Raw genomic sequence first — 27,754 nt, 5'->3', positions numbered from 1 at the left:
AATTTACATCCCCTGGTATCGCTCTGCCTTTTCCAGAGGTCCCTCTCTTGGCCCCGATTAAAGCGGTAAATCAGGGGATGTCTGCATGTCCTCGGCTGCAGCATTATAAACTTCCTCCAAATGCTCCGAGCACCGCATCAGACACGCTGCGTAGCGCTACAGCGGGTTCCAGCGCGCGACACGCCACGCTGAAATATAAGGCTTGTAATTTATACGGCTTTAGAAAGGCCTCGAGGCTGGATATTTACAAAGCTCGGCAGGACGCAGCTCTCCCCGCCGCCGGCACTCACCTATGACCGTGAGGGTCCCGGTGACCTCTGCAGACCCGAAGGTGTTGGTCACCTCGCAGATGTAGGTCCCGCTGTCCTCCACGCGCAGGTCGCTGATGCTCAGCCCCGTGATGCGCTTGGCCCAGCGGCCGTCGGCGGGCAGCGGGCGCCCGTCCTTGAGCCAGCGGATGGCGGGGTTGGGGTACCCCGAGGCGATGCAGGGCAGCTCCACCAGCCGGCCAGCCTTCACCTCCCGGGACTGGAAGCTGTCTAGCATCGTGGGGATGGACTCCGCCGGGTCTGGGTTGGGAGAGGGAATAAACTCACCCGGAGAAGGAGGGCAGACGGGCTCCTGCCCTGCAGCCAGCAGGCAGGGCTGGTTTTAACAGGGAGGAGCCGACAGCTGTCTGAGCTGCCTGGGGACGCCAGGGGAGCCTGTGCACGGTGACACGGGCACCGCCGGTGACATAGGGACCGCCGGGCCACCTCAGTGTCAGCTGGCACTGAGCGGCTCTGCCCCTCCCCGGGGAAACGCAGCCGAGTAGCTGGTGGGACGGATAAACACGGCACTGGAGGAATTACTCAAGGTGACACGTAATTGGTGCAAAATACACAAATTCTGTGGCACATTTCAAAATTTACAAGCAAAGGGGCCCATCAGGCAGCTGGGAAAGGAGAAAATTAATCACCAAGTCTCAGGCGTGAAATTAAATTCCAGGGGAAAGAAACCTCTTTCATTACTCCCAAGCAGAAGTAAAACGCCGTGACGTGTAAATAATGACAGCGACCAGGAGGGGACCGAGGCACCGCGAGTGTGCGGGGAGAGGGGATGATGCATCCCGTGGCCACGCTGCCGGATGGTTTGTATGGGAGCGGGACCGAGCAGGTCCAGCAAGCCCGGCTGTCCCTGACCCTCTGTGGGGTTAATTCGGGGAGTTAGTGCAGGAGAGGAGCCCTGGGAAAGCCATATGGTGGGGAGCAGGGAGCTGCAGCTGACTGGCAGGAGAGGCGATGCGGCTGCGAGTCGGGCGAGCTCCCTCCCTCCCGAGCAGAGTAATTTGGGCAGTCAGCGGAGCTGGGAGCGCCCCGAGACAGGCGGCACTACGGACTGCGCCGCTCTGCTGCAGTATCGCTTGCATGTTCGTCACATCGCGTCAGGCTGCTCACATCGCGGGCTGTCACATCGCATCGCCTCGCGCCCCGTCGCCTCTCGCTCAGCTCACGGTGCTGCGCGGCACGGCGAGGGGCAGCACGGAACCCCTGCACAGCCCCCGGGCACCCTCCCACTGCTAGGACGGGCGGTGGGGATGCCACCGTGGCCCCCTGCACCCCAGGGAGATGGAGGCGAGGCTGGAAACTGTCGCCAGGTGCCTCGGCAGCACCGCTGGTACCGCGTGCTCACCTGACACGGAGAGCCGGGCTCCGTTGCTCTGGCGCGTCTCCCCGCTGTACTTGTGCTTGGTGATACACCTGTAGGTGGACAAGGCATCTTCCTTCTGCACGTCCGATATGTACAAACCTCCGTAAGAAGTAATAAAAAACCTATTTTCTGGAGAGACAAAGAGGAAAGGGAGGGGAAGGGTGAGCGAGGTGGCCCTGGTGCTGCACTTCCCCTCCCAGGCACCCAGCGCCCAAGGCAGGCGAAGCCTCGTGCTCGGGGCCAGGCACACAACGCGGGTCCTTCCCCACCGACACTGTCTCTGCCATCATGTTTGGGGGCCAAAGTTTCAGGCCAGCTGGCGACTTCAGGCCAAAACGGGCAAGCAGCAGTGGCTGCAATAGCAGCCCACGCGTGTGCAACATCAGCACGTGGGTGTGCAACAGCAGCCTGTGTGTGTGCGGTATCAGCCCGCCGGTCTGCAACAGCATCCTACGCATGTGCAACATCACCACGGGGGTGTGCACAACAGAGCACGTGTGTGCAATATCAGCACGGGGGTGTGACAGCAGCCTGCGCATCCCTGGGCACTGCCTGGGCGGTGGCACTCATCCTGCAGCACATATGCCTGCCCAGGCACCGAGGCAGGCGCAGGGTGTCCTTGTCCCCACCCGCAGGCCACAGCCGAGCCCCACCAGGGCCCTGCAGCGGCACGAGGAGGGGAGCGGGCACGGCCCCGGGCTGGCCGTGGGCTCGCAGCAATTCCACGGCTGCGGATGGAGAGGGGAGCACACACCACGAAACCCATCTCCATGTGCTGCATAGCAACGCTGCAATTAAAAGTGAATCCGTCCTGCTGAGTTAATAATTAGCTTAACTTACTTAGAAGCGTGTGAAAACAAATAAGGGCTTGAGTTGATATTTGAGCACCAGGGGGAGATTGCTGAGGCCACCAGGTAGTGCAGCACGGACCCTGCGGCGCTGGCCAGCAGCTTTCGGGCTGGTGTGCACAGGGGGAAAGGAGTTGTTCACTCTCCTATGAAGCCAGCCTCCCTGTCAGGCCTGACCTCTATAATTCATAATGAATATCAACAGTAATTAACATTAATAGAAAGGCCTGCACTGTGGCGCAATTGAGCAGCAACGTGGGAAGCAGGGCAAGCGGAGGAACTGGGGAGAAGCTCTGGGTGTCTGCGCTCCCCTTCCCACCTGGAAGACACCTTTCATCCTGCTCTACTACCAGCGTCAGCAGTGAGAGCGAGCCTTTGATCCCAGTTTCTGTGGGACCTCTGGGATCCTTTCAGCTGGCAGAAGCTCAGCTGGGATGGGGTGGTACATCTGTTCGGCTGCACCACGTTGCCAGCCAAGCCACCCCCTGCTGAAACACAGCGAGTGCAGATAAGCAGAATGTAATTAGCAGAGCCAAATGTTTGGAGTCAAAACCTCTAAACCTAGATTTTAAGTCGGCAATGGCTGCAAACGGCTCCTTCAAATCCCGCACCATGATGGGTAAACCAGGGTCTAGGTGGTGAGGACAAACAGCTGCTTTTTCTTCCAGCACCTTTTTAAAGAACCTGGATATTCTTGATTTAGGTGGAAGACCGTGCCATGGTCAAACCCTTAACAGCAGGAGAAATGCAAGCGGAATATGGGGATGAAAGGAAAACCCTCCTGGAGCCTCCTGGCAGGATGGCAGAAGCCTCTCCCTGCCCGCTGCAGCAGCACTTGAGGCTACAGATCAACACAAAGCAGGGCTCTTCACCACGAAACTGGAGCACATCCACCGCAAAAGCCAAGCTGATGGCAGCCCTGAGCCCTGCTGGCACTACCCCACTCCAGCTGCAGCTTAGCTAGATGTATGTATTTGACTCTAATTGTTTGATATGAGAGCATTAGGGACTCTAAACAGAGAAGAAATAGCAGCCTTAATAAGATACGAGCCTAGCCGAAGCTAACAGAAGGCAGAGGCTGGAAAGCCCGTGCAGATTGCCCCTGGAAGGAAAGGGAGCAGCCCTGAGATGCGCCGTGGGCTGGAGCTGCTCTCTCCACACCACCAGCAGCATCCTGCGAGCTCGGGACAAGGCTTGGAGGGGTCAGAGCTCTGCAGCCAACAACTGCAGACACAGATTTGCCTCACACTGCCAGCAGCATGCACACTGCACCACGGTGCAAGGGGACACAGGCACACGGTGGTGCCAGCCTCGTGCTCCACGCCCTCGACCAGCAAGGTTTTAATGCAAACCTCTGTAAAAGGGAGGGGGGAGCAGTCCTGCAAGGCTACTGAAACCACATGCAAATCAAGCATTAATTTTTCATCTCCCATCAAACCAGTAAGCAAAGAGCATTGACTGCACTGGAATTTGAGAAGGGGGGGGGGGACAGTTTCTATGGAAACAGCTGCTGCATTTTGCAAAGTGCTCCACAGCCCCAGCTGGCCTCCCCCCGGCGCAGACACTTCTGTGCATGCCTAACTGCAGCCCCGCTCCCAGGCGCACTCGCTCGTCCTCCGGAAACAAAGGCGTGCAGGAGCGGCGTGCAACGAGGCCGAGGGGCAGCAGGGACCAGCGGCACCGCGTGCTGCCCACCGCAGGGCCCTCGGGCAGCTTCCTGGACAGAGATGTGCGAGAAGGCCAACACGAGGAGGAGAGAATTGCTGACCGCGAACACAAAACCAGCCCCGTCTGATCCCACCTAGGGCCCCGCACCAGGATCCTGGTGCTCGCTGGCTCCCACAGACCCCGTGCCCAAAGTCAAGCCTCTGAGCCGGAATGTGAGCATGGGTTTGGAGCCCAGAGGAGCTGCAGGAAGGCAGCCAACACCCCAGCACCCACCCCGATACCTCTCCTTGTGGGGCAAGGCACTCCCTGGGCTCCTCTCCTGCACAGCCCCTACGTGCTGAAAGCTTCCAGACGGGCAGAAAAGCTGCAGGTTTTAGTGCCGGCCTTGCTGCCGCACAGTGACAGGAGGCATCTGCCCCCTTGCAAGCCATGCGATTGCATTAAATGTAAGGTCTACACAACCTGACAGCACAGCTTCCACTTTATTTATTTATATACTTTTTTGCCAACAAGGGACAAATAACTTGGCCGAGGAGTGCTGCACTGGTTCAAGGGAAAGATGCAGGGCAATAATTGATGTAAACGGCTCTGACGGAGACCTCACCGAAGTGACTTATGGCTCAGTTAGCTTGCGAGATTAACGTCGAAGGTCGCGGAATAAAATCAGATCTTTCTGCCTGCCAGGAGGTGGAGAAGCTTTACGGGATGCAGAGGATTAAGTACATCCACAGCCAGGCTGGAGCGATGTGCCTCTAATAACTCTTCCAGGGAGACTTTGCTGCTGCTGAGGCAATGTCTCTCCAAGACCCCGCTCCCTTCTCCCCCCACAGGGCCAGCAGGGTACCGAAAACAGGGAGCTGGGGCTCAGAGGGGAGGGGGGTAGTTGGGAGCCCCCAGGAGCCAGATCTTGCCCCCACAAAGGGAGAAACAAGGGGGGAGAGCACAGTGAAGGCACAGAGAACATTAGGGGGGGTCTCCTGCTGTAGGTGCTCACACGTGCGCACGCGTTCTCTGTTAGTAAAACCTCGTCCACATCCAGCTGCCTGTAGTGGCCATGAAACCTCAGCGTCAGTCCCAAGGGCCTTCCAATTTCAAGAGAAAAATTACAGTCGATACAGGTTACCAGTTACTGCTCCATCCAATATAGATTTATAAAAACAATGGGGTCAGGGCTTCAGGAGAGAGCACATTTTATAGTTCATAAGACTAATGAGATAACTTTCCCTCAGTACTCTGGGGCCAATATTTCCTTACGCAGTCTATTTTAACTGCAGGAGAATCAATAGGTGCCAGCATTTATGAATTAGCCATACTTGGAGCATATGCAACCCAAGGCATCCCGGACAAATTCAATAAATGTTTGGTGCTATTTCTGGCCACGTTTAAAGTGACAAATGCCTCCCTGGGGGACAGCCATGGAGAGGGAAGCCCCAAAGTACAAAGCCTGTGGTTTTCCCCGGCTGCTGAGGCCGCTCTCCCCATGCGCCGTTTGCCCAGCACGGGACTCGAGCAGGGACAAGCAGCCTGGGCTCACCAAACTCAGCCAGGAGCGACCCCGGTCCTGTGGTCCTGGGGCTTCTCCAGCTGCCAAACCGATGGCTCTGGGAGGCAGCAGGGCTGTGGCCACACACCACAGGTCCCTTTTATCCCTGCTGCCTGACCCCAGGTTCGGTGCCACAGCAAATACCTAGAGCAGAGAGCGCCTGGATTAGGCGCGAAGATTAAAGATCCATCCATCCATCCCAGAGATGTTAAATAGGAGCCGCGACTCAAGCCCAATGCAAATTTAATAAGAGCTGCACGATATCTGACAGATTTATTTACATGTTTCCCTGCACACGGGATCCCAGGGGACGTGTAAGGCAGTCACAGGCTCCCCAGCCCTTTCAAAGGAAACACATTTCTCCTACATAGCCATGCAAAGCTGAGCAGCGCAGAGCAGCCGAGCACCCAGCAGAACATTTCCACCTTGAAGTTCCGTGGGCATCTGTAAAATAACCGACTCCAGCTGAGTAAGTGGGTCACGCTTTGTACCAAAGGGCTCCCTGGCTTCTTTCTCCTCCTCCTCGATCCAGGAGGAACAGGGCTTCACTGCAACAAGAAAACCCTGCCCTAGAAACGTTGTCTCGGGGAAGCTGCGGTACCTGCGCCTGCAGCGCCCTGGCCACGACACGTCCTGGGGCCGGCAGCGGGGTGGTGGCACTTTTTGGGAAAGGTTCCCTGATGGCAGAGCCCAGCCCTGCAGCAGGGGCTGTGCACTCTGTCCATCCTGCTCACTGGTGCTGGGTGGCAGCTCAGTGTCCAGCGCAGCATCGAGGTACCAGCGGGCTGCAGGCACGCAGGAGCCGGAGCGCATCGTGGCACCAAGCACCAGCCTCCTTCACAAAGCTCCCAGAAAAAAAAAAAACAAAACAGCAGGCTGGTTTGCATCACTGCCTCATCCAGCTGCGGTGCATGCGGTGGAGGCTTCGGCAGGACCCTCCCCCTGCAGACCTAAATATCATCCATCCCTTCCCACGCACGCTCCCAGGCACCGTCCCCCCCCGTGCCGGAGCAGCGGCGGCAGAAGCGCTGAATCACGGCGGCGGCTGTGGGGCACGGCAGGGAATTGAACCCCAAAACCATCGGCCCCCCTTCGCTGGGACTGCTGAGCCGGAGAGGGGAGATCCACAAAGGAGGGATGAAAGTTGGGGAGTCATGACAGGCTTTCCGCCTCCCCTCCTTAATCTCCTTTATAAGCACGGCTCTATCTCCTCCCGTTACAGGATTAACACCCATCTCTCATTCTCCTCTTGCAAAAAGATTTTATTTCTAATTACGCTGTAATAAAACTGGGCGCGCTCCCAGGGTTTCTTCCAAATGACTTGTAGACACTCGGCGAGATTGGATCCTACTTGGGCCCATTGTCAGCGCGTCTGCCTGACATTCATTAGACATGCATGAGGGAGATGTTTTAAGAATGGAATTGCATTTAAATGGGTTTCCTGAGAGGAAGAGATGAAACAAAAAAAAAAAAAAAAAGCACGGGGAGAGAGAGAGAGGGAGAGAAGAAAAAAGCAGGAGCAGTTGAGAAGCGGATGTAATTGTCACCTCCCTGTCACACAGCTGCCAGGCAGCCCCAGCGCCGCGTCCCCGTGCCCACGCACCCCAGGGCACAGGCGGGGGCGAGCCCTGTGCCCGCGCACCCGGGGCCGAGAGCCAGGGCCGGGGCTGCCCTCTGGGGGCTAATCCCCTGCCAAATCCCACCCCGTGCACTCCAGAGCTGAAGTTCAGCAGCGGATAATTTTCTGGTGAATTAACTCTTAATGCTTTACAGAATTACCTGCAGAAGCCCAGCCTGCAGGGGATGGGGGAATAAACCCAAAAGGGAACGCCGTGCTTTCCCCCAGCTTCGCGTCTGGCTCTGACCGCCGGATTTATGGCCGGGGGAGAGCCGGGCGAGCGGCGGTGCATGAACACCCTCTGCAAACAACAGCTGTAAAGAGGAGTCGCACACAGCCTCCAGCTGGCAGAAGACATATATCACCTCCTGCATGGGTGCCCCGCGGTGCCCATGCCTTTGTCCTGCAGCAGCGGCACCGTGAGCACACTCTGCCGGCACCGCGGAGCACCCAGCACCTCCACTCCCTGCCCACCGAGGCTCGGGGCAGAGCTTTGGGACACCCCAAACGTGGGGTGTGTGAGGCAGCCGGCAGCAGCTCCCCCAGCCCGGCGGCAGCAGGCACCACGGGAGCCGCACGCGCCGAGCTGGCACCGCTGCCCCAGCCCACCGCGGCCACCGCTAATGACGGCCACCAGCTGCTCGGATGCAATCTGCGCCGCACAAATTAATCACCTGCAGCATGGCGAATCATCTCAGGCGAGGCAGAGGAAGTTAATCTGTGCGTGGACACCCAAATCGGAGGGAGCAGAAGCCGATGAATAAATTACTCAGTTCATGAGGAAGCTGCCAGGTGAGAATCACTTTGTTAGAGCTCCCCCACACAGTGGCCCTGGTCTCCCTGCCACAAATCACCTATTATTTCCCAAAATCTTACAGGCCAAACAGCAATCAGCATCTACGTCACTTTATTAGTGCAGTGGGTTTGCTTCCTGTGTTTCTCTCTCTTTGGGCAATGAACGCACATGGAGAAGTTTCGGTTTTGTGCATGGGGAGCTTTTTAAAATGGCAAAGCTGCAAACACGACCCTGGTAGATGCTTAAGGAAATCGTCTGCAGAAACGTTAATTTCATTTAACACGAGGAAATGAAAAATGTTGCTGTCACTTTAATGTTTTATGCATATATTACTTCCAATGCACAGTTGCCTCAGACATTTTCCTGCTCCAGTTTATCTGCTTGCAGTGTGCGGCCGTCGTGGATCTAACGAGCTGATATCTGGATGCAACTTCCCAGATACGGGGTTAGCAGTCAGCAAACTTGGGAAAACAGATGTTAAGAAAGATCTCTTTCTATTAACTCCCTTGGAAGCAGCATATCCTGCAGGGCTGGTAGGAGTTATTAAATCAAGAGTAATTATTTACCAAAGGGCCAGTCTTGGAACTCGTCTTCGTAGGAGTAAATCCACAATTATGCTGCCTACAAAATGGGATCCACACGGGTGTAAAGGAGAGCAGAACTCGCCCCCGTGGGTTTTAGGATGCCGATGAGTCCCGGGAGCTGTTCGTGGAAGCGCGGCTGCTAAAATAGGAGCTGGATACGGGCAGTGAAATCGAGAGTATTTGGGGCTGGTTGTGTCGGTTTGGGGAAGTTATTTCGGAAACGAAACACCCGTCCTAAACCGAAGGAACGGAGAGGAATCCCCGGGGGGGCGCGGGGGGGCCGGGCACAGCAGCCGGCGCTGTCGAGGAACAAGGAGGAATCCAGCTCCCGAGGTGGTCCGGAGACGCCTAATGCCAGCAGAAAATTACAGAACAGGATGAAGAGCATTACAAAATGAATAGGAGGGGACTAGAGATTTCCATGGCTAATCCTGTTAACGAGACAATTTCTTATCAAACTCATTATGTGGCAGAAAGCGGAGGGGAAGGGTGGCTGGGGAGGAGGGGGCTGGGGAGGAAAGGCAGCGCCGGGGGAAAGGACACCCCTGGGGGGACACCGGGGGGCCGGGGAGGCGAGCGGCTCCCCCAGCCCGGCACTCCGTGGCTCCGCGTCGCCCGCGTCACTTCAGCAAAAATTGTATTTTCATTTCCAAGGACAGCTAAATATTACTGGAATGACATTTACCGCAAAATAGTGCCGTCTGCTTTCAGATATATTACGAGTCCTCTCCCAGCGCTCAGCTGCAGCGGGTAGAGATTATGGCAGGCATAAAAAAAATAAAAATCCATAGAGATAACACTCATTGCAAAAAATGATTTTTCTAGTGTAATTTTTTTTAACCTCCTATTACGATGAGCCTCGTTCTCTGGGAGGAAGCAAAATGAAAGGCTTCAGCCCACGATGTGCACTCATGTCGGCACTGGCAGGGGGAGGCAGCGGGGGCTCCTGCGTGGCTGGGGACTCCCCAGAGGGGCTGGGGAGCTCGGGCCCCCTCTGCCCACTGCTCCGCTGACGCCTTCCTCCTGTTCAGCTGTGTAAGAGCAGAGCAGAGCAGCCTGCCATGGCAAACTGCCACCGCCGACCGGGCTCCCTTATTCCCCAAACCTCACAGCCTCCCCTGGGCATGTTCCCCACCAGCCCCTCCGTTTTTGCCCCCGAGAGTCGCCGGGGCTTTGCTGTAACTTTGCGCGCAGCGTCGATTTCTTTTTTTTTTTTTTAATTTGCTATTTAAAAAATCATGGAACTAGTCAAATTTCATGCTAATGAGAAGAGAATCTGGATCGAGGACTGTGCAAAAATTTGCATCTCAAAGGGGAAAACAGGAAGTCGCTAAGAAAGGAAAATCCACCGCCGAGGTATCGTTTATGGCCATAATTAGGCTAATGCTGCCTCTGCCTCTATCAGCTCATTTTCATCAGCCTCAGGGTGACGGGGGACAACAGAGAGCCCTTTGCAGCGGGGACTTCAGCCCCTGCCCACCTGGAGCCCTCTCCATCACCACTGGCCTGGTGCGTGCTGACCCGTGGTGGGCTGCTTCCCTCTTCCATCAGCACCTTCCCGGGCTCTTAAATAAATAAAGGATGAAAATATCACAAAAAAACAGTGCCAGGTCAGTGCTGACCTCCTCAAAGCACACACTCGCCCAGGATGGCGCCGAGGTGCCCTGGAGCTGCTCCGTGCAGGGCTGGGCACCCTCTGCGAAGGACATGTGTGACCGCGGGAGCTCCCGCAGGGCCCCCAGCCCCCCCAGCACAAGGTGCCTTCGCACAAAGGGATAAAAAACACAGCCCTAGCCACCCCCAGGCAGAGCTCGTCTGCCACCAGCCCACCCCGCCTGCCATCATCTGCCAGCGGAAAGCTGCAGCACAGAGCCAGCGGTGATTTTCCCCCAATTTGTATTTTTTTTCATCAAATTTGCCCTGATTTTTTAATTGGGTTTTGTTGCTGTTGTCGACGTTGCTATACAAACAGCTTTGAATAGCTCTAACCAAGGTATTTGCTCATAAAAATCCATCATGATTGCAGAGAATGACAGAAATGTAAAATGCCTAATGAAAACAATGGGAAAAACAACAGGTATCTCGGTCCTTTCCAATCTATCAACAAACTCAGGTTATTAAAAATAAAGGAGGGAAAAAATCCTAACATTTGCAATCAAATCGGGAGAAATTTTAAAAAGACAAATACCTACATAGGAGGAAATTTGTTCCCCCCACTGAAGTCTGCAGGAGTTTCGCCATGATTATAATAAGAGTGAGGCTGCTGGATAACACCAGAATTATTTTCCCCACTTACATTGTCAAATGATCATTTCGCCCTGCAGTGAAATCTCAATAATTATAATGCTGAACCATGAAAGAACAAAGAAATAAAAAAGCTGTTTTTTTGTTGTCTTTTTTTTTTTTTTTTTTCTGAAGGATCGGGGGGTATAACTGCAATCACGGGGCTGAGTGCAATCTTTCTCTAATTATCTTACTCAGGGCCGTGCATCAGCGGCGAGATGTCCGCGTCGGCTGAGCAAGGAGCAGCAGAGCCCGGAGCGCCCCGAGAGCGAGGCCAGATGGAGGGGATGTGATCCAGGATGTGCCCACCGTGCCAGGGTTCCCTCCCCATAAATCCCACGGGTTTAGGGCAGCAGGGTCCCAGCACGACGCAGCCCCAATCCCTTCCCAGCAGGGTTGTGCAGGAGCCCCGCTGGGACGTCCTGCAAACCTGCAGCACCCCATGCACCGAGCCGCACAGCTTCCAGCTCCTAACGGAGGAAAACCAAGGGGAAATAAAAGAGAAAAAGGGAACAGAAAAGGGGGGGCGGGGGGGATAAAGAACGGGAACAAGAAAAACAAGACGACAGAACGCTTGCTCCACAGCCCTCGGCTAAATTACAAACCGGTTTACTGAGGTGGAAAGCTGCAGTGAGCTGAGGAGGAATATGTGGAAACCATCTGCAGATTTAAAAATAATCTATTTTACGATCACCCTCGAACATATTCTATTGCAGAAACCAAATAGGATTTGTTGTTGTTGTTTTTGTGCAAACTGTTAGGGAAAAATTACTAGAAACATGCAGGGGGTTTTGCCTTCTTGAGTACTGAGAGTCTAAATATGCCCTTCCTTATGTTGAGAATAGTAACAGTCATCTTAAAATTAACTTGGTCTGCATCAGAGCTTAAAACAGTTGCAATTCAGAGCCTGCAAAAAGCAGGACAAACCTGCGCTGGGATATCTCGCGCTTCTAGCTGACAGATGTCTTCCTACATACAGTAAATATAGGTCGGCTTTTCCTACCCGGAGAACTGTGTATCTTAATTAACCAGGCCACTAGCAGCATATGTAATGATTTTTTGCAGCTTGCTAAGTAAACCTTGCGTTGATGAGACGCAGGAAACATAAAACGCGCGTGTGAACGGAGCCGTCTCCTCCTGACCTCACCTCCAGCCCCAGCTCCAGCAGCTCCAGCGAGCCTGGCGGTGCAGCTCCAGCTGTTATTTCGCGCTACAAAATCTGCCTAACGAGACAAAACGGGCGCAGAGGCACGCGTCCTGCTCTGCGCTGAGTGCAGCCCATGGTCTCGCCGGCCGTCAGCCCCGACCCCAAGTTGCCAGCCACCCCCAGAGCTCAGCTTTACGAACGGCAGCCAGAGGGGGTCATTAAGCTTTGCAGACTACAACCTCACTCCGTGTTGTAAGCCACTTCTGGATTAAATTATCTCCAGGCTTGGAGAGCCAGAAACAAATGAGCTAATGAAATTCATGCTGCATTATGATGAGGGCTTGCCAAAGCAGCTGCGGGCGGGCGCTGAAGTCGGGGCGGTGGGCGCAAGGACGGCGAGTGGTGCAGCCCCCACCAGTGCCAGCCCTGCTGTCTGCAGGCACTGGGTGTCCCATGAGGGCACCAGTGAATGCAGACGCCTTGCCACGGCCTCCTCCAGCAGGTCTCTGTGGATGCAGACCAGGCCATCCACCTCAGCCCCGTGCTGTCTCCAAGCCCCGTTGGGTCCATGCAGTGATGGCACCGTCCCTCCGCCTCGAAGGCACCTGCATTTGGGTCGTGACAAAGGTCATCGCTGAAACCTCACGTGCGCTCATCCCGATTCAAAGCACGCCAGCATCCCTTGGGATGAAAGGTGTCACAAAGCATGAGGGTGAGGAGCAGACGAGCGTGCCAGGCAGGGAAGGTGAACGCAGTGCTCAGTTGCCTCTCACTAGCACAAGTCTGCCGTCATCTCGGGCATCTGCAGCAGCATCCTCCCACTCTGTTTACGTGCATAAGCAGGGCTCTCACTCGGAGATGCTCGCCATGCTTCTCACAGGGACTGCCAGCACCTGAGATGGCGAGCAGGGGAGGAAGTTTTACAGCAAAACTCAGCCCCAGCTTCAGGACCGGCCAGGAGGAGAGGCACATGTGTTGAGATGCAGCAAAAGGGAGGAAAATGGACTGACCTGTGGGACCCAAGGGGAGCAGCTGCTTGGCAAAGCCCAAAATGTTTATGCTGGGGATGCTCTGACTCCAAAGAAAATGGAGTGAGAAGTTTCCTAGGACTTGCACAGGGAAGCGTGGAGGCCAGGGAGCTCTCGCTACAAAATGGAAATGTGCAAGAGCCCTGCAAATTGCTGCATTGTACCGGGCTGAAATGAATCCTGCTAAAGCCAAGACCACCTTTTGATCTGACGAGGAAAGCCAAAAGCCTCATGCAAGGAGCTCCCGTTGCTTAACGTGCAGGATTAAAGTTGAATGACCCTGTGCTGTTGTTGCGCCACTGTCCCGCATGTCCAGGCACAGACACAGGCCAGCGTGGTGCATCCCCTCCATCCCTCCCTAGTGCTCAACAGGGGGAAAAAACAAGCGAAGTCAACTCGAACAAAGAGCAGAACTTCCTCCCTGCTCATTAGCACTGGAAAAGCAGCGGAAAAAAAAATCCCCAGGACATAACATCCTCTTTGACTGTGAAGTCTGAATGGCTCGGAGAGCGGTTACATTTATTCTTTGCATTCCCCCTTGCACAAAGAGTCGGTGTGCATATTTTTTATTAAGAAAGCACAGATGCGAGCCCATACCAATGAGCGTGCTCCCAAAACACTTAGCCTGCGTGCTGGGTCTGCAAAATCCTGCGCTTGGGCAGGCAGATGTCTGCAGACCAGTGCCCTCCCCTGGGCACAGGCACGGGCAGACCCCCCACCCCATGCCACAGGCAGCATGCAGCCGCCCTGCCTGGCTTGTGTCACGCTCTGGATCCTTTTTGCCCTCTCCCCACCTCTGGCAGTGGTGTGTCCGAGGCAGCTCCCCCCGTCCTGCCTTTCCCACCTGCCTGAGGCCGTGGGTGCTCATGGCAGGGCGAGGAGAGGCATCGGCTGTGCTCGCCTCCCCTCTGCTCCCCGAGCACCGCGGCCCGCCGCTGGTAATGAGCCCACGGATCGAAGTGCGTGACATGGGTGAATTGAGCCATCTCTTCTGAAGGGGAAGAGAAGGGAGAAATGTCTTTGCAGCCACAAAACCGCCAGTGGTTTGCCATGAGCCCTCCTCTGTTCACCTACGTTTTAGGGTTGGAAAGGTTCAGAGAGCGGCCGGGGAGCTCTGTGCTTTCAGCAGGGGAAGCAACGCGCTGGCTGCACCCGCGCTGCTCCCTGCCGCAGAGATAAGGCACAAATTAAATAAAGCAGCAGCGGTTCCCTACGCGGGGACTCCAGCGATAGCAGTGTGGCTGGGAGGAGGAGCCATGCTCCTGCACGGCGCACGATCAGCCACGTCTTATCAATAATTATTAAGACAAGACAAATGTATGTTGACCTAGTTACAAGTCCAAGAGAAAAAGCAGCGGTGGGGGCCCTGTTAAATCCCCCGCAGCTCACCCAGCTGGCTGGCCCGCCCGGCCAAACAATGCCCGGGTGCATCTGGCAGAGTTTGTGCAGGGCTTTGGCACCTGGACCATAAATTACGGCCACGCTGAGTGCAGCAGCCTGACCCAAGGCGCTCACTCCATAGCACTGAGAAGGAGCAGAGGTGCTGGGCACACAAACCAGGACGGCACGAGTAAGTCCCACCCGAGCCGTAATCCCCCTGAAGAGATCTCTTTCACGGTGAACAAGGCTGAGAGTGTGCTACCAAGGCCAGCTGATTACTGTTATTGTCAGCATATTTAGCGCTTGTCACAAGGCAGCAGCTTTAACAGAGAAGCACACTCAGTGCTGCCCTGCCCCCTTCAGCAGGGCGACAAGCACCGCGGCGCTGGAGGGCCGCTTGCCCCTCTTGGCACGTGGGGACCCTCTTCTCCGAGCACGCAGCCGCGCACCACGAGCATCGCCCGGTGGGGACGGCTCCTGCCCAGGCCCCAGGAGGAGGGGGATTGAGAAGTGGGGGCAGAAGCAGCAGGGGCAGGAGCAGCAGGGTGCCAGGGCTCGCTGTGCACCTGGATTTTGCCTCCCAGGTCTCAGTCCAGTGCCGCTGGCTTTGCACCAACCACGTGGACAACCAACCCTCGGAAATCCTTGCTGGTAAATTTTGCCAGGTCGCAGACTTGCAGCAAGTAATGACGGGGGCAGGACAACTGCAGCGATCCCAGCAGCAGCTCGCCGAACCCATCACAGTCCGCTTGCACGGTGTTTGAGCTGGAGGCGAGGCTGCCGGGAGCAGCAGTGCAGGACGGGGGGCTCCGCCAGACCCCCAGCGACACAGGGGGACGCTCCCAGCCTAACTCCCTGCTATCTCCACCCGGCTGCAGTCTCAGCACCGTGGGACTGGGTGAGTAACAGTTTATGCTTCGAGGATGTTGGGGAAACACTGCAGGCAGCTCCAAGCGGGATCACAGAAATGACTCAGGGCTGGAGGAGTTACTCAGATCCCGTGGGATGCAGCACGGTCGCCTGAGTCCATCTGCGAGGGGTGACTTGGTCGCCGCACAGGCCTGGGACACCAAGAGATGTCCAGCACCTTCCCTACAGCTGCCCGGCAGCACCCTGGGCCTGAAGCTGAAGTTAGGCAAATCCAACCTTGAAATAAGATGCAATTTCCTAGCAACAAGTAATGAAATGCTGGGGCAGCTTACCAGGAGGGCTAGCAGACTCCGCATGGAGTCTTTAAATGAGATGGGATTTTTAGATGATGTGCTTTCATCTGCCTTCTGAGCACCCCGGGCAGGAGGGCAGGGCGGCCAGCGCCTCGGCCATGAAATGTGGGAATCCGGCTGTGGGAATCTGCTCCCTCGCTCAGGATGCCACCATCCCTTTGGGGCAGATCAGAAGGGTGCCAGGGAGATGCTCACCGCCCAGCCATGCCAGCTCGGAGCATCCCTCGGGGCAAGGGACGAGAAGACAGTGCAGATGCTGTCACCGCTGGCCCAGGGGGACACCTCCTCGGCCACTGGCCTCCTGCCTGAGGCTCCCTCCTGTCCTGCACGGTTCAGCGATGCCTCTGCAGCATTCCCCGTGCCAGGAGAGCCCGAGGCCTCAGCACTGGCCTCAGCAGCTGTGGCTGCCCTTGCCTGAGCCGGCTGCCATGGGAAAGGGGGCACCAAAGCCACCGGGGCCGGGACGACCCAGGAGCGCAGAGATGCCAAGGGACATCGTGTCCTGCTCCACAGGCCACAGACAACAGGACGCGCAGCCCTAAAGGTCTCGGTGAGAGGCCACCCCCCAAACAAAAGCCCTGCTGCCCAGGACTGGACCTGACCTCCACCCTCCCCAGCCTGGGAACGCTCCCACCTCGCCCCCCCAGCCCCTGCCCAGGTCCTGCTGCCCCTGCGGCGCTGCAGCCAGACGCAGCATCCAAAAAGCCTGTCAGAAGTGTTGGCATACAAATTATTCATCTCTTTCAGCTGCTATTCAAGCCTAGCTGGCCACCGTCCCCAGCAGCTGCTGCCTCGTATGCGTGCCTCCAAAGCCCTTCTGCGGGGATGGGCAAAGGGCAGTGGTTCGATTTTGGGAGCACAGGGGAGAAAGTGCAGCAGTGCTGTAAAGCCATGCACAGAGGCTCCTAATCCGAAAGCAGCAAGGACTGCAACATGAGCAGCGTTTGCACAGCCAGCAGAGCAGAGAGCTGTGCCTGTACCGGGCAGGGCGAGCAGGGTTTTGCTGCACAAAGCTGCGCTTGCTGCTCCGAGGTGCTCTCCCAGAAGGGCGCGGGTTGGCGATGCTCCTCCCCGACACGCTGTAACGGGTGCACGAGCTACACTAGCGGCGCCAATACCCAGCCAATTCACAAACATTTTATTCATAAAAACACTGCAAAGTTCATGCGCATTCACTAATTACTCAACCTGCTGCTCTGTCAGGTGAATAATGAGGGGAAAAATAATCAACAATGTGCTCAAAACCACACCGAGAGACGCACTGGCTGCGTTACTGCAGCACTCTGCTTTGCATACAGCCTCTCGGAGCAGACGTGTCCCCGACAGCCGTGCTGTTGGTGTGTACAAAAGCACTGCACACCAAAAAGCAGCCTGTATTCAGCTGCTGCCCAGCGCCGGGCAGCGCCTGAAACCCCCATCCACAGCCCGCGGGGTGAGAGCTGTTACCAGCGGGGTGCTGCCCACAGCACAGTGTGGTGGCCCCCATCGGACACGGGTGGCTGGCACAGGATGGGTCACACCAGTGGAAGGTGCCCTGCTGCCTGCTTGAGCCCGCACCCTGAGCATCCCCGTCCCAGCCCCATGGCATGGGCGCAGGGCTCAGACAGCAGCGAGGAGCCCTCGCCTCCTTGGAGCACTGCGTGAGCCCAGCCAGTCCTTGCTCTCTGCAGCACTGCTAATTACCACGGCGTTTCCAGAAGGTGAGAATAATTAAAGCGCCTAGCCTTTCCCCTTGGCGGGCTGCATGGGGAAGGGGAACCAGGAGGGTGACGTCCCGACTTCCCCAACTCCTTCAATCCTCCGAGGAACCAGCCCCAGACCCCAGCACGGTGTCACCTCCTCAGCCCATGGTGGTCCCCCGTGCCCTTGTCTCGGCACCCACAAGGGGTCTGCACCTCCAGCAAAGCTGGAACCAAGCAGCGGTGCCTCCGCGGAGGGGAACGGGAGCACATGTCGTCTGGAGCGCCACCTCCCCTGCGCACAGCATAATCACGTATAGGTGAGGTGAGGAAGGAAACAAAAGCCAGCAATAAATCACTACCCTGCTGCTACCCGAGGAGATATAATTAAGTTTATGCCTAGAGTGGCTTTGCTGACGGTAGTCCTGGAATGAGATAAACATAACGCATGAGGTTAGGCTGTAATAATACAAGTGCAGATTGGCAGGTGATACGTTTGCTTAGCGATGGTCCTCAATTAGTTAGCTGCAATTTTCACACGCGAGCAACGGGGGAGAGAGCCAGCAGGTTTCCAGAGAGCCGCGCGCCTGCGGAGGCAGAGCCGGGACGCGTTCACAAGGGGCTCTGCCCGCTCCTGGCACGGGTGGCCCGGCCACCCGCCGCCACCCACAGGCACTGGGCTGCCCCTGCTTCAGCCCAGGCTTAACTTTAAGCACATGAAATGTCCACTGAGCCCCAGGGGATTATTCACGGGCTCAGATGCTTGCTCTGTAGGCCCAGAGCGGGAATGCTGAGCATCTCTGTCAGTGTTTTGGGAGAAAATTTCCTAGCGCTTTCCAAATGTTCTCCTCTGTTCTCTTACAGAAAAAACCAAACAAACAAAAACAAAAAAACCACACCACGTATTACTTTTCAGTTAGTTATATAAAAGAGCTTTTTTTTTTTTTTTTTTTTTTTTTTTGTAGCATGCAATAATTGAAGACGATCCCAAAACAAGAACGAATTTTCAAAGTGGCTTAGCCTCAAAATATTTTTCAGTTCTTGTTATTTTCTATCTGAGAGAGCCTCGTTCCACCCTTCCCCATGCTGCTTGGAAGTTTGCAGGCGGCGTTTTGATGAAGGCACTTCTGCAGAGTTACACAAGCCCGTGGGGGCAAGAATTCCACCAAAAAACCTTCCCTGGCCCTGCCTGCACCCAGAATCCAGTTCTGGCCATTGGAGATGTGTGGCCATGCCAGGAGGTGCTGGGCACAGCCCAAACCCAGTGGGATCAGAAGCGGATGGAGCCCAGGGACGGATCCTGATGCACGAGGGCTGTGCCGCAATGTCCAGCCCCAGCCCTGCTCCTGCCCCTCTGGATGCGAACGGCGCAGCCCCGCTGGGATGCGAGCACCCAGCTGCCATCTGGGCAGATAACCGGATTTTTTACATGCGTGCACGAGAGAGGGGGTGGGGGAAGGCTGGGGAGAAACCAGGCTGCAAAATGAATTCAGCATCAATTATTCTAAAATATGCGTGTTAATATGGGAAGGGCTCCACGGCTGCATCCATCTCCACTTCTGTTAATTTCGAGCACAAAATGTGACCTGGGAAGATGACAGCATCTCACGTCTCAGTTACACAAACATGAGCCTGGGAAAGGGGGTATATTAAAAAGGGAGACAATGCTGCATATTAAAATACCACAGATGGAGCTTTCCGCAGCCCTTGCAGTCTGCCTCAGAGATTATTGCTGGGCCATATTGTATTAAAAATGGGGGGTGGGTGCGTTATTTATTTAATTTTTAAACAAATTCCATCTCCTACTCACGCCGGATGGATAAAGTGAGCTCTTGAGCTCCAGCCAGCTTTTCCAGCAAACCCACATGAAAAATGCATTTTCATTAATACAAACTGTTTGCAGTAGGTAAATTAATTCTGGAAACGGTTTTCATACATGGCAAATTATACGTTCAGTGAAAACACTAGACGACACTCTACAGTCATAATAAAAGCCCTGCGTCTCCTTTAATGAATCGGGGTTGCCAGGTAAAAGGAGCCCGCTCGAACAATTAAACAAACAAACAAGTAAATAGCAGGGCAGAAACCCACCAGTGCCAGCAGTGCCGGGGGCTGCTGGGCTCCTGCAGGCACCACGAGCTCCAGCCCCATGGGCACACAGGGGGAAAGGCGCTGGGGAAGCGGGGCTGGAGCTGGGCAGGGCTTGGCGTGGCCAGAGGAGCAGGATCTGACCCCATGGGCTCGGGGAGCAGGAGGGGAAGGAGGAGCTGTGCTCTGTCCCGGTGCCAGCACCATGCAATGGGAGGGGATGTTCGGGAGGACAGGGTGAGGAGCACGGCACAGCCTGCAGGAACGGGACTGAGCCCGAACCCGGGGCTTTCTGCTCCAAGTTTCCATTTTATTCCCCAATCTGATGACGTCTCCTTTAACAGCCCCGCTGCCGAGTGCCTGCTTACGGCAAGGGAAGCGGTATATAATTGATGAAATCACGATGTGCTACAGCCCCAGCCCCAGCCCAAAGACATCTGTTCCGCACGTAGCCTCGCTCAGGTGCTGTCACAGCGCATTTACCGCAGCCTGGCAGCGACCGGCCGCGTGTGCTGGCGCCTGCACGCCTGCGATGCTGCACCTCTCGGAAGGCATTGCTGGGATCTTTGTGCCTCTCTGCCTCCTCTGCCCGGCCTTTCAGACTTATTTCCTTAACGCAGCCCCAGCTGCCCACCCTGCGGTGCCGGAGCCTGCACCCAGCCACCTGGCGATGCGTTTTGGGGTGAAGGCACTGCTGAGCCCCCCTTGCTGCACCCTTCCAGCACCCCACCAAGTGGCTGCCTTCTCCTGGGCACTGCAGACACCAGGAGCAAACCTTGGAGGAACTGGGAGAGCGGAGCAAGCATCGATCCCCTCGCTTGCCACGGGGAACTTTGAGCGCCACGGAAGGAGGGGGCAGCGTTTCCTAACAGCCTGCCGCATCAGCAAACAAAGCCTGATAAAGGATCTTTTAGTCACCTCTTAATTACATATTCCGGGTACATTACGGAAGGAGAAACGCATCTCAGGTCACTGCCTGTCACCATGACAAAGGCCTGTGATGAGTTCTGTATTCAAAATATTTGCACTAATTATCAGCACAGCTCCCCTTTGAAAGCTCTGGGAGGGAGGTGGCGTCTCACCCTGGGGAATCAGCTCGGAGGCTGCACGGGTTTCGCTGCACTACAGATAAATATACTCGTGCGCCTGTGTATTTTTACCAACGTGCCCGCGTATGTATCCATGGAGAAAAACCTATAAATGCCTAACACACGGCTTGTGGGGCTGGGGAGCGGGAGCGGCAGGAGAGGGGCTGCTTCCCACCAGCGGCAGGCGGTGGTGGCAGGGTGCTGGGCTTCAAAAGGGGGTGCAGGAACCCAAACCCCACGGTGGTTGCTGCAGCCACGGGAAGCGAGCGCCCGGGCATGCGGCAGCCTGGGGCCAGACAAGAAAATGCTGCATGCAAACTCAGACTGACCTTTAATTAGTGCGTAAGTAGGCAAAAGGAAAAAACAAAGCCAAACCAACCCAAACCGATCAAACCACTTCCCCGGGCACCTTCCTTTTGTTAGGCGCAGCAGGAGTCCTGGTGTCCGCAGGCCAGTGACACTCGGCCAAGAGCCAAGGGTGCTGCTGCTGCACCAGCCCTGCCACCGACCCCGGTGGCACTGCCCCAGGACCCCAGGGCTCCCCGCAGGGCAGGCAAGTGCCACATTTCTCCTAGTCACAGGCCACAATTGGAGGAACAGAGCAAAGTGACACCTTGGGGACACCGGTCCTCGTCCGGGTTGCACCTTGGTGCCAGTCCCGGGGGACTCCGAATGCACCGAAGGCAAGCAGGGCACACGCCGCCGAGCTGCCCCTTTTGTCAGCAAGCATTTAATCTGACTGGACAGGAGCAAAACCATGTAGATATAAATGGGGCAAGGAGAAAATAGCATGCTTCAGGTTCCTCAGGAAAGCATATGGGAATGGGAGACTTATTAATAAATTCTTCTTTGTTCTGTATTGTCTGTAATAAATAGCCACACTCAGCATCAATAACGGCAAACATCCTTGGGAAAGAGAGACACGCAGAAACCCATCACACCGCTGAAAGCAGAGAATGGATTCAATTTCAGGTTTGAAGGCAAATTTCACAGTCCTAAACAAAATTATCTGAGGGGGCTGCTGCGGCCACATGCGTAATAAATGTAAGGTTATGGCTGCTAAACCAGGAGAACGTCTCCCAAGAGTTGCAATACCCTAAGCTGAAGGACAAGGAAGAATAGCCCCATTCGGGATGATGCTCCTGGAAAAATAACATTTATGTTTCCAAATAAAAAATGTTTTTATTAAGGGAACACAACACTTCTGGAATTTTATGGCCCCAGAGATTACTCAAACTCCCACCCCTTCGCTGGCATCCAAAAGTAAATTTCCATGAGATTTAAACACTGCTGAGGCCTCAATAATTTGGGGGTAGGAGGGAAGAGAGAGCAGCAGCAAGAGACGCTCCTAATGGTGCAGACATGAAAAATGCAGCTTTATTTTTTGATGATTGCATTAGATTTTTTATCGCAGAGATGAAAAACGAGTGACTCCCACCGCCTAACTCACTGCCTGGGGACTGGAGCCCTCTCCGCGGGCAGCCTGCAGGGTTTTGGAGGAGCCCCTGCTGCGGGAGAGCAGCGAGCTGGGTACGTGCCCGTGCTCAGGGCGTGTAGCAAAGGGTACTTGCAGGTGGGCTGCTGTAAAGGCAATAAAATAACGGGGAGGAAGGGCCCGGGTGCAGGGATGGCTCTCTGCAGAGCCCAGGGCTCTCCAAGCGCGTTCCCTCCCACGGTCGCGCGACCTCCCCAGGGAGCAGCATTGCACCAGCACACCGGGGACACGAGGGGATGTGGTTGGTGCAGTTCACCTCCCAGAGCAGTTTCCTGTGGGATACCACCTGGATGGAAGATGAAGCCACCGTGGCCACAAGCCCAAGGCCAGCTCTGGCCCTGCAGGCAGGGCAAAGCTTTCCTCCTGCCTTGTGGCTGTGGGGCACGGCGAGCTTGTGCACGCACACTGTGGACCGTGGACCACATCTGAACAAAGCAGCTCCTCCCAACACCACTAAAAGCTCGGCACTGCTGCGAACTCCCCGTGGGAAACTCGAGGTTTCAAGACCTCTGCCACAGAGGCAAACGGGTCTTGCTGGAGTTTAACCTGCCTGAAAGGCACAAGTACTAAAGGAAGCAATCCACTCGACAGCCCTGCATCAGGGCATCCCCCGTTTTCTTTCTTGTTAATCCTCTGCTCTGCAACCACTTTTTCTCATGCTTTACCTTGGAGTGCTGTAAGTTTGAAAGGATAAAGTGCATTAAGAGTTTTAACGCCGAGGAAGATATCAGCCTGACACTTTAATAACACTAATGCTCTGGAATTTGCAGAATTATCACTGTAATGCATATCTCAACAACAGCCCCTGCAGCGTGATTAGTACGAGCTCTGTACGGCCTCGAACACCGTGGGCTCTCCTGGTGCTCAGGGTAAAGAGTTCAGCCCCTTTCACGGTGCCCAAGACAGACACTGATTTTCCAGAGCAACATGCAGAACCCCCCTGGGGATGTCCTCTCCGTCTCTGCACACTGCCGAGCACTCCACTTTTCTGTTCTGCATCCTGCAGAATCATTCCCAAGTCACTGCTGACACATCCCACAGCTCAGTTTAATGTTCCTCAAATGACTTGGTCCTTTGCCTGTGTCAAGCCTGAAATCCATCCCAGGTCAGGGCACGCCAGTCAGCAAGGACCAGATGCAAATGTCTCTTGGTGTCTCTGCCCCCAAACACCAGCGAAGCTCCATCATCAAAAACCTGCTGAAGCCCCTGGTCCTGCTTCCTCAGAGGAATTGTTAAGGCTTTGCATTTTCTGTCCCCCCCCTTCTCTTATGCCTGAGTGAAATAAAACCCTAAAGGCACTAAAAGCATCAATCAAATTCAATGCAAAAATGTAGATTTACTCAAAATTATACACCCACAAATCTATAAAAATATAGCCAAAATCCAGTGAAAGCCAAGGCTTTTTGGAAAGTTAAGACAGTGATGGAAGGGAAGAAATTGCTGCTTTTCTGCCTGTGAAACACACAGAGGCTGCTTTGTAAGGCTGATGGCGATGGGCACCAGGGTGCTCCTCTGGCTTCCAACCCCTCTGCACGTAAGCCACACGCTGAGACCGGGCTTAACGAGCTGCAATTTGAAAGCAAAGTTAAGCAGAGGCTAAAAAGGAGCTTAAGCTTCACATGCAAAGTCAAATGCAAAAGTAAATAAGTGGCAGGAAGCCCGAGGAGTAAATGAGAGCGTTACATCTTGTGTCTAATGAGTGACACCAGGTAATGCTGGCAAATTGCTCACCTAGAGACAGCAGCACTGAATCGCTGATGGATGAACAAGCTCTTTTTTTTTTCCCCTTCATCAGCACACATCACAGGCAATGATAGAGCATGTTTCTCTGATGGTGCTGGAGATTGTCACAATCATTTTCTAAATCCAGTTCAGCTAGTAATATTTTGGTGAAAAAAAACAAAACAAGAACAAGCAGCACTAAGTCAAATCCTCCGCCGGTGTAAGCTGGAAAAGCTCACCAGGGGCCGGCTGAAATCAGCTGTGTGCCTCTCACCCTGGGCTGCTCGGAGACACGATCCTACTGGAAATAATCAACGTGTGCGAGGCAGGGGCAGCGCGTGCTTGATGCGATGCCAATGGGCAATATGAAAAGCACCGAAGTAGCCTAGAGAGAAAGACACCTTAATGCACCAGAACAAGCCCGTCGCGGCGGATCTTTAGCCAGCGTTACGTAAAAAACCTGCAACACTTCCCCGGCACTTCCCCAAAACCCGGGGCCGTGCGCACGAGGCCCCGGTGCTGCCAGCGGTGCTGTGCCCTGCTGCGGCGCGCTGTCACGTGGGGAAGCCTCACGGCTGGGCTGCGATGCGTAAAGGGATTTACAGATGTAAAGCCACATCTCGATAACGCTTGGAACAAATCCCTGACATTCTTCACACAGCTCTGCACTAACAGGTTAGGCTCTACCAGAGTGGAAACGCCGCGGCTCCCCGCTATCTCGGCGCTTCCGCTCCCATTAACCCTTTGGAGACTTCTCCGCTCCGAGGCGAGGTGCGGTGGGGTCCTCGGTGCCAGGACTCTCCCCGCCAACAATTAAGCTCCGGTCGGGACTAGCCATTTGCATGCAGTTCATTTGTGATGCAGAAAAGCTTGAACCTGTCATTACTGCTTGGCATCAGTACAGTGCTGTGAAAAGGCACCGCTCGGAACATGCGCACAGCGCTGCACCCTGTTTTCTTTAATCTAGGCTAAAATGACAATGAGAGAAAGCAGGAGGGAGGAAGAGGGGAAGGGGAAGAGCATCTTTTCCATAAACAAGAGTTCAGGTCTCTAACAAGCCAGGTGCAACTGTTCTGCTCAGCTCTCTGAAGGTGTGTACATGGACGACCGGGGCCCTTTGCTGGCAATCCCTCCCAGCACACAGGCGCCCCGTCATTTTGCAGATGATACTGGTGGATGTCTGCGTTTTGGAAGCACAGGATTGCTGCCTGCACCCAGCCTCTCCAGCATCTTGTCCTCCTGCAACCAGCACCCGACACAAGGAGCAGAGCACCAGGAATCCCAGCGCAGGCAGATGTGGGCTAACCCGAATGGCCAAAGATCAGCTGAAGCCCTGCCTGCAGCAGGAGGTTTACCCGCTCTGTCAAAATGCATGCCGTTACCTACCCTCACTCTGCAGCATCCCCCTAGCATGACAGCATCCATTGCTTCGTGCTAATAACGTGACCCCTGTGACTGCTTGGGGCAAGGCATGGGCAGGGTGGAAGAGGTCTGCCCTGGGCCAGCTGGGAGCTGGAAGCCCTTGGGCCACGCAGAGCATAGTGCTGGCAGCACAGCCCTGGCTGTCACCGTGCCTGTGGGCAGTGGCCCCCCAGCCCAGCCCCACAACGCTCAGGTGATTTAGGAGCCCAGCTCCACAATGATTCGTAGCCGGCAGGGAACTGAACTCCCTTGTTACCTTTCAAATGAGCGGAGCTACACATGAATATTAAACACCACCTCATTTCAGTCCAAGGAAAAAAAAAGAAAGAAAAAAAAAAGAAAAAAAAAACAGTCTTTGAGAATCCCTCATTAAGATGTGCTGGGCGAGTTGCACAGGGAGCCCGAGAGCCAATTAAGCGGGGCTGTAACAATCCTAAAATGAAGCTGCATGCGTAGATCAGATCCAAGATGCTTGCAGAGCTGGAGCAGGCACGCTCCCCATAGTGCCTGAGCTGCCGCCCTGCTCCAGACCCTCACCCCATCCATCCTGGATGGGCTGCGGCAAGAAGCAGCCACCTGGGAGCTGCTCACCCCCCCAGCACAGGCAGGACCCCAAAACCAAACCCTAAACCCCGCCAGCCCCTCGCCTCCCTGCTCTGCCGTCAGGGAGAGGTGCGAGGATCAGCTGCCTGCAGTGGGAGAGGGAGCAGAGCTTCAGCAAAGTTTATTTGCTGACTTTCAAACACCATTATTTCCACGCTGGATCGCAGGTAATGCAATCAGACAAGCCCGACGTTTCTCATGACTTTGGGAGGACTCTATTTTCATTCTGCAGCTCAGCCTCATCCTGCCGGCCTCTGATCCGCCCCCTCCCCGCCGACGCAAGCTGCCCCCGCTTCCAAATCAATTTCTATACTTCAGATACAAAGGTTGTTTTCCTTGAAAAATGAAGCTGCCCTTCACAGACATAATAAAGAGATCAATACTAGTTACATCAAGTTTCCTAGTAAAATCAGGGAGCTGGTCGTGCTTCCAGCACCGCCATGCACCGGCGTGGCCGTGCCGGCGCCCCGCGTCCTGGAGGGTGCTCAGCCGGGAGCCCTGGTGCTGAGAGACCTCGGGGATCTGCCATGCGCAGTCCTCTCCCTCTGCCAGCGATGGGAAATGGGAGAGAAAATTGTGGATATAATTTATAATGCCTCATTAATTTGACAAATGCCGCCTCGCGCGTGCTCTCCGTCAGCCCGTCACTGTCCCAGAAGCCGCTATATCATCAGCCATATCAAAATCCACCTGCCGAGCCCTGCTGGGTAAATGACGGATTAATTGCCACCCGCTCCCCAGGGTGCTGCTCCCACCGTGCCGGCCCCTGTCCCTGCCCCGTGTGTCAGGGGGCAGAACGAAGCCCCCAGACCCCCCGGCAGGACAGAGAGCTGTGCGGGGAATGCTTCCCAGGGCGGGATGCGGGCAGAGAGGGAGAAGACAAACATCGCAAATAGCTCTCGGAGAAAGCATTTGACCAAGGCTTTTGTGTAAAATCAATGCCACAGGAAACGCTTCTTCACCAAAATGGAGCTTTTGTGGAAATTTCTCATTTTGGTCACGAACTGAATTCAATTTTGTCTTCATTTGAGAGCAAGTTTTCCTTTCTCCCCATCTTCTCCTTCTTACAAACCCCTCACTTTCCTACGGGGAAAGCAGTACGATGGAGAGGGGAAGCAGCACCCGATGGGGTGTGCCAGAAGGCACCCCGAGCGGGCTGACCCTGCCCAGCACGCCCCTCTTCTGCCTCTCCTCCCCGAGAGCACAATTAGCTCTCGCTCGAGAGATATTTTGGCAGGAGCAGGTAACAAGACATGGACCACAGAGCTAATAACGTGCGCTGCTGCCTGGTTCCCGAAGGAACAATTTGAGAAAACCTCGCAGCCCCCCAGGACAGCAGCTCCTGATGGGCAGAGGGAACCCCGCCACCTTGGAAGAAGTGAGACAGAGCCCTCCCATCTTCCCCAAGTGCTGCACCTGCTGGCACCCGGGGTTTGGGCCATTAATAGGGCAAAAGCAGCAGGCCGGAGATGGATGTGCACAAGGCAGCATTAGGGCAACTCTGCTCACTGTGCATTAAATAACTCTTGCAGGGCACAAGTGACATGGCAGCGCAGAGTGACCAGGGGACAATAAATAAATCTGTGGTTATAAATTGTGGCACTGGGCTGGATGATGAGATGGCCCTGGCTGGCTGGGACCGCGCACAGCCCAGGAGAGCAGCTTGTGCTCAGGTCCTGCCCTGCCACAACCCCCCAGCACTGACCACGGTCCCCAGAGATGTCTGTTCGCTTTGAGGCCTGCTTCAGGAGCTCCCCAGCATCACCGCGTACCTCTCGGGGCAGCTTCAGTGCAAACAAGGAGCAAGGATCCCACCAGGGTCCAAGGCAAAGCACCTGGTGCTGCTCCCC

General features: G+C 55.2%; 1 protein-coding gene across 1 annotated transcript in view; it reads right to left on the bottom strand.

Annotated features, from left to right (window-relative positions):
* Nucleotides 1–27,754, bottom strand: part of DSCAML1 (DS cell adhesion molecule like 1) — a 97,406-nt gene that overhangs the window by 26,882 nt on the left and 42,770 nt on the right. The window contains exons 4-5 of the mRNA XM_035555770.1: nucleotides 1,672–1,818; nucleotides 291–569 (exon numbers count right to left, since the gene is read on the bottom strand). Coding sequence (XP_035411663.1) covers nucleotides 291–569; nucleotides 1,672–1,818 — 426 coding nt within the window. The remainder of the gene's footprint in view (nucleotides 1–290; nucleotides 570–1,671; nucleotides 1,819–27,754) is intronic.

Source organism: Cygnus atratus, chromosome 22 (genome assembly GCF_013377495.2).
Source record: "Cygnus atratus isolate AKBS03 ecotype Queensland, Australia chromosome 22, CAtr_DNAZoo_HiC_assembly, whole genome shotgun sequence".
Classification (NCBI taxonomy): domain Eukaryota; kingdom Metazoa; phylum Chordata; class Aves; order Anseriformes; family Anatidae; genus Cygnus; species Cygnus atratus.
This window is presented reverse-complemented; position numbering and strand designations above follow the sequence as displayed.